A 6,119-nucleotide genomic window follows, 5' to 3' on the forward strand; every position below is an offset into this window, starting at 1 on the left:
TAATGCCCAGAATATAAAATGCATGTAATAATTCATATTGACTATTAAAAAGGCATCTGGAAAATTTTTTATAATAAATTTCTTATAGATAGCTGGTTGTCAATAAACATTCATTAATTTTCATAGAAGAAGGGATGAGGTGATTGAAAGTGAAATCTTGAATATTGGATGCAGTGGGGAGGAAAACACCTCAATTATTGAGGATGTCTAGATAGGAGAGAAAAAAAAAGTTGTGAAAGAACCTGTGGGTAAAGGGACATCAATTGGAATTAAAAATTAGGTCATAGGAGTCAGAACAAAGAGTTCAAAGCTATTCAAGTTTTATTTTACTAATATTGCTCCTGAAAGTATATTTCCCCTTATAACTTTGAAGTCAATACAATCTTTTTCAATGCATCTCTAAAAGCTTTAATCACTTGTTCATTCCTCAGGGTATAAATAAAAGGGTTCATTACAGGTGCAACTGAGGTTGCAAGTACTAACACTACTTTATTCAAAGCCACTCCTTCTCTTTCAGAAGGTTTGATATAGATGAAGATGCAGCTTCCATAAGTCATGGAGACAACAATCATGTGGGAGGAACAAGTGGAAAAGGCTTTTTTCCTTTGCTTAGCTGAAGGGAATCTCAGAATAGTCCTAATGATATATGCATAAGATAGAACCACTAACACTAAGGGGATGATGAGTGTGAACACAGCAAGGGCTAAAACCATTCTTTCTATGAACTGTGTATCAGAGCATGTGATCTCCAGCAAGGGTGATATATCACAGAGAAAATGGTCAATGACATTGGAGTCACAGAATTCTAGCTGAAGACCAAAACTAACTATTGGAATGATAATCATCAACCCAGACACCCAACAACTCAGGATGAGCTGATTACAGGCTCTGTTGTTTATGATGGCTGCATAGTGCAGGGGTTTGCAGATAGCCACATAGCGGTCATAAGACATGGCAGCCAAGAGAAAAAACTCTGTGGCCCCAAAGAAAATTGCAAAAAATAATTGAGTGAAACATCCATTATAAGTCACAGTATAGTCTCCAGTTGACATGCTGTACAGGAATCTGGGAATACAGGCAGTTGTGAATGACAATTCTAAGAAAGAAAAGTTCCTGAGGAAAAAATACATTGGGGTTTTAAGATGCTGATCCATTAATGTGAGCGTGATGATGATCAAGTTCCCAGTTACACTCAGGATGTAGGACAGAAACAGAAAGATCAAAAGCAGAATCTTCAACTGTGGGTCATCTGTCAGTCCCCGGAAAATGAACAATGTTATCACTGTATAGTTTCTCATTTCTGATCTATGGCTTTAAATGGATCTGTAGGTAAAAAATAGAAAGAGTGGGAAAGAAAAAAAGAAAAAAAGAGGCAGGGGGACAGAGAGAGAGATAGAGATAGAGACAAACACAGAGAGACACAGGGGAGAGATAAAGGCAGAGCAAAACAGGGAGAGGGACAAGAGGAGGGAGAGGGAGAAGAGAGGTAGAGTGGGAGAGAGGAGAGTAGAGACCAAAAGAGAAAGAGAGAGACAAAGACAATGGATTTGAGAAGAGGCATCATAAAATAAGTCAGCATTTCAATTTGGATATAAATGCTCAGAAGATTTTCTTGGGTCCTTTTTTCTTTCATGGATAAAAGAAATTATGCCAACATTTTTTTTATCCATAAAAACCTTGAGCACTCTCTGGGCTACTAAGCATAAGATTTTTGTAAACAATTTTGTTCCAAATGTTTCTTTCTTCCCTTGACCCCAGTTCCTTTCCTCTACCCCATTCCTACAAAATGTTATTTCATTTTGTATTATCTAAAACATTGTGATTTCTTTTGCTTTCTTACTATACTAGTTTTCAGATATACCTCCTTTACTAAATCCCTTTGTAATTTAGATAAAAAAGTTAAGCAACACCAACACAGTGACCATTTATGATAGTATGCCAAATCATTTATGTTTACATAGCATGGAGTTTTCAGCCATTCCCTAACAAACATTCCCTTTGTAACCATTTTGTTGCTATCACAGAATGTACCCTGATTTCTTGGAATATGCATGGTACTTCTTTCTGTCTTTAATCTCCTTTGGATATTTATTCAGTGGTGAGATCTCTGGTTTAAAGACTATGAATAGTTTCTTCACTTTTCTCACAAAATAACACATTATTTTATGCATCATTTGGACTAGTATTTACTGCTAGCAATTGTGTATTAGTTGCTGGTTTTTCAGATCTTTTACTAATTGTGTACTTTCCTCATTTTTCAACCTTTACAGATATCCATGGTGTTTCAGGAAAAACCTCAGAGTTTTAATAAATGATTTTAAATTGAATTGCTTTTGTTTAATGTTTCATAGCATTTTTAATGTTATTACCAATTTTCAGTTTTTATAAAGTGTTTTTACTGGGGAAAAGTTTCTTAGTAATATATATTTACATAGTGAATACTCTTTAAACTTAACTGGTTCCACGGGAAGTTTTGTGCCTTAATGTACTTCTTCTAAAGGCCCCATTTTTTCTTCTTACCTTCTCACCCTTCTGGGCTCTTTCCTCTATTATAACACTTCTATACAACCAGATAACTCTTTTCATTGCTCTAGAACCTTTTGGCTTCTCCTTGAACAGGCTTTATCTGTCAGAATTCAGATGTCAGATTTCAGAAAAGAATAGCACAGACATCTAATTTGTTCAAGGTTTATCTATTATAACCAAGGAAATGTTGAAAATGCAGGGGAGATGACAGGTAATGGAAGGAGAAATCAGAAGTAGCACTTGGAGTAACAACTAATATTGAATTTTAAGTTTTACTTGTACATCCATCTTTTGATGGAAAGCATTGGGCCTACCAGCTCCAAAAACAATTCTCTTCAGATCCCAGTGTCTTTTTAGGGACATGTAGCTAAATGAGCTACATTTAGGAATCCTATTAAGAACCCATTAGGAATCTCTATCTGAAACCACCTTCTACTTGACTGAGCCTACTATGCACTATCATGTATCCATGTTCAGTTCTTCCCTATATAATACTAAGGATATTGATCCCCAGAGAATGACTCACATTCTACTATTTCTGACTACAGGTTTTTTTTTTAATACTTCACTGAGACACTTCTTACAGTTTCAGGATAACAAGCACACTCAGATATAATCAGTTCTCTGGGTCCATAAGGGGAAGCAGAACCATTATTGTATCTGGTGAAAATTTCTCATAAGAAGGGTGATGGTGAAGCCCAGGATGATTTTACTCAGGTGCTAATGTTTAGGGAGAAGGAATCTTTCTGTAGAAGCTTAGATCATCAACAACTTTGGGAATTAGATTGGTGGGATTTGGCAAGGAAGAAACTTATTTGAGGGATAAATATTAATAGGACTCAGGAAGGAGGAGAGCAGTCGTGCAACATGTTGCACAAAGTGCTGTGCAGGGACAGTAATTGTGCAAGGAGGAAGCTCAATTTCCTGGAGAGGAAGGACCCAGAGCCAGGGAGGAAAAACATCTGTTCCCCACTTGCACCTCTTCCAGATAAGTGTATCTAAGAGTCCATTTGCCCACAGCCCATTCATTCTAAGTAAGCTTCTGCTTACAAGGCATTTCTTCATCCCCAATTAAGTTATGAGGCCTCCACACATGGTTTGCTTGCCACCTTTACTCCAACTTATATTGGGAGCGAAAAAAATTATTGTTCATTGGACAATGCTGAGGCTACTTCATTTCCTCTTAACAGCTGCAAACTTTCACCCTTATCCTATTTTTTGGGGGGGTTTGGAGGTTCATTTCTTGTTGCCATATTATATGGATATGAAGTAATTTTTCTGTATGCTTCTCTCTTACCTTAGAGCTGTTGGTGCCTCTATAGGGTAAGCCTTGAGTCAGAAGGATATGAGTTCTAGTACAAATTCAGAAATCTTTTTGTATGACCCTGAAACCTCTGTTTTGTTGACAAAAGGATCCACTGGGAAAGGTAATGGCAAAATATTCCAATTTCTTCTATAAGAAAGCCCCATTAGTCCCCAACCATTGGACAAAACTAAACAGCAATTCTATTCCCTTAGCTTATCAGTTGCTCTTTTCTTTACTTCCTGTATGTTCTCTGGTCATTTTTCTCTCTGAGACCTTTCAAAAAACATATAGGAAGACTTGCCTTATAAAAAATACCAATTACAAATTAGAATTTTAAGGAGCTTTTCTCTTCATTTCAGACTGTTCTCTAATGTCTGTCCCTATTTTTAATGCTTTTCTCCCCTTTCCTCTTACCTAGGACATGCACTATATCCTGGCACATCCTTTTTAATTACTTTTTTCTGTAATGAAGTAAGAGAAGATCTAATAAAGGAATTATTTTGTAGCAAATAATTAATAGCTGATAATGTCCCCTTCCAAAGAGTATTTCATCTTTTAGAAGGTGACTGATTATTTTTATTTAAATGTGGCAGAAGTGTTTTTGGAATTGGAAGTATATAACCACAACCGGAAGACTGATGTCTACTTTGCTTCTACAGAAGATTTACCAGAATGGAGAACACTGGCTATTTCACATTTCTTCCTTGCCATATCTTTTTTTTTTATTTTTTCAAGTAACAGTAAGCTAAACATTTTTAATGAACAATGATTCCATGTTCAGAGATAGGAATAGTCATAGAGGAAATATAAGTTCACATCTTTAGTTCTGTAGGACAGGGAAGTAGAGATGGGTTCATTTATGCAAAGGCACTGGATATTCGTGAGTAATACTTAAAATTCTCTTTTTCTACTAAGAGGTGGAAATTTGTGTGGTGTAACAAATTTCCTGATGGTGGTACCCCCTTTATTTCATAATTCTTGTTTTGATCATTGTATATTCTAGCTTCATTTCATATTGGAACAGATTATGTAGTCATCCACAGTGGAGCATTGCAATGAAAAGTCACTATCATCTAGCATCACCTATTATCAGTGAAATTACATTTTTTAAGATGTCATCTTTTTGTATTCACTCTCTCCCTGTGATTCTAAAATTAAAGGACAGGCAATCTAATCTGAACTGGATCTGTTCCCATTTGTTTTCATTAAGCACTAGTTAATTCTATTTACTAGCTATACAAATGTCTCCTATCTGCATTCAGTTTACCTCCATGCTTTCTTGGATTAGGATTCCTTAGGAGAACTCATGTATTTGATGGAAAGATTTTGCTTGGGTGCTGTAACCCCTAAGGGGAATTTTTCCTGGATTTTGTGAAATGAGGATTTTGTATCTGCAAACCACCAGTTCATACAATGTAGAATACAGTGTTAAAGTCTCCACTGGTGTTTTGTAGCCGTTAGGAGGGATGTAGCAATAACCCCTATTCTGCCTGGCCTTGAAAAATGATGTATTTCTCCTCTTTGTATGACCAGGATGCTGAGCCCACAAATTTTGACCTCTTGGTCAGTGACAATGGGGTTTCTGAAATTAATGAGCAATAATAATGAGGTACTTAAAGTTAATGTAGGTGAAGAACAAATTTGAGTGTCTGCCACTTAACCTAGTCCTGTTACTGGCCTAAAAACATGGCTCCAGTTGGTTTACCCATGGACTCTACCCAGAGAACTAGGATCCTGTACCTGTACACAAAGTCTAAATCAAACCACTCCTCAACTTCACTTCTAAGCCATAAACTTAGCATATCAGTGACATGAACTATCTGGTCTCTCGAAATTTTCCTTATAAATTTAGTTTTCTTCTTCCTTTTTTTTTGCTAACTTCTTTTGTAATTTAGCCTCCTTTAATTGGCATTACAATTGTAATAAACTTTGCCCCTTGACTTGGAAATATGTCCAAGTCTATAAATTCCTTTGAGATACCTCATGAGACCAGTCTGGGTCCCAACATTTTGGGAATCCTAATACCATCATATCCATGAAGCAATGATCTTGGATTCTTGGATACATGAGTTTTGGGGAGGAAATTTCTCTTTTGCTTAGATTTTGTAGAAACCTCACCCTACTTTCATTAAAGGGGAAAAGTCAATGGCCATGCAATTCAGAAAATTCAGAAGAAGAATATCTTGGATGTAGAGGCTGGATTTCATTTTTGACCATCCATGGATGAATTATTAAAATAGACTTTTTGTCAGTGCTAAGCACAGAGTTCTCATTTTTCTTGCATGAA

General features: G+C 36.2%; 1 protein-coding gene across 1 annotated transcript; it reads right to left on the reverse strand.

The window, feature by feature from the left end:
* Positions 1-359: 359 nt before the first annotated feature.
* On the reverse strand, positions 360-1,298 carry LOC127564090 (olfactory receptor 6C2-like). The gene has a single exon (XM_052000402.1). The coding sequence runs from the start codon at positions 1,296-1,298 to the stop codon at positions 360-362; it is 939 nt and encodes a 312-aa protein (XP_051856362.1).
* Between the last annotated feature and the right edge of the window lie 4,821 nt (positions 1,299-6,119).

This window comes from Antechinus flavipes, chromosome 5, assembly GCF_016432865.1.
Source record: "Antechinus flavipes isolate AdamAnt ecotype Samford, QLD, Australia chromosome 5, AdamAnt_v2, whole genome shotgun sequence".
Classification (NCBI taxonomy): domain Eukaryota; kingdom Metazoa; phylum Chordata; class Mammalia; order Dasyuromorphia; family Dasyuridae; genus Antechinus; species Antechinus flavipes.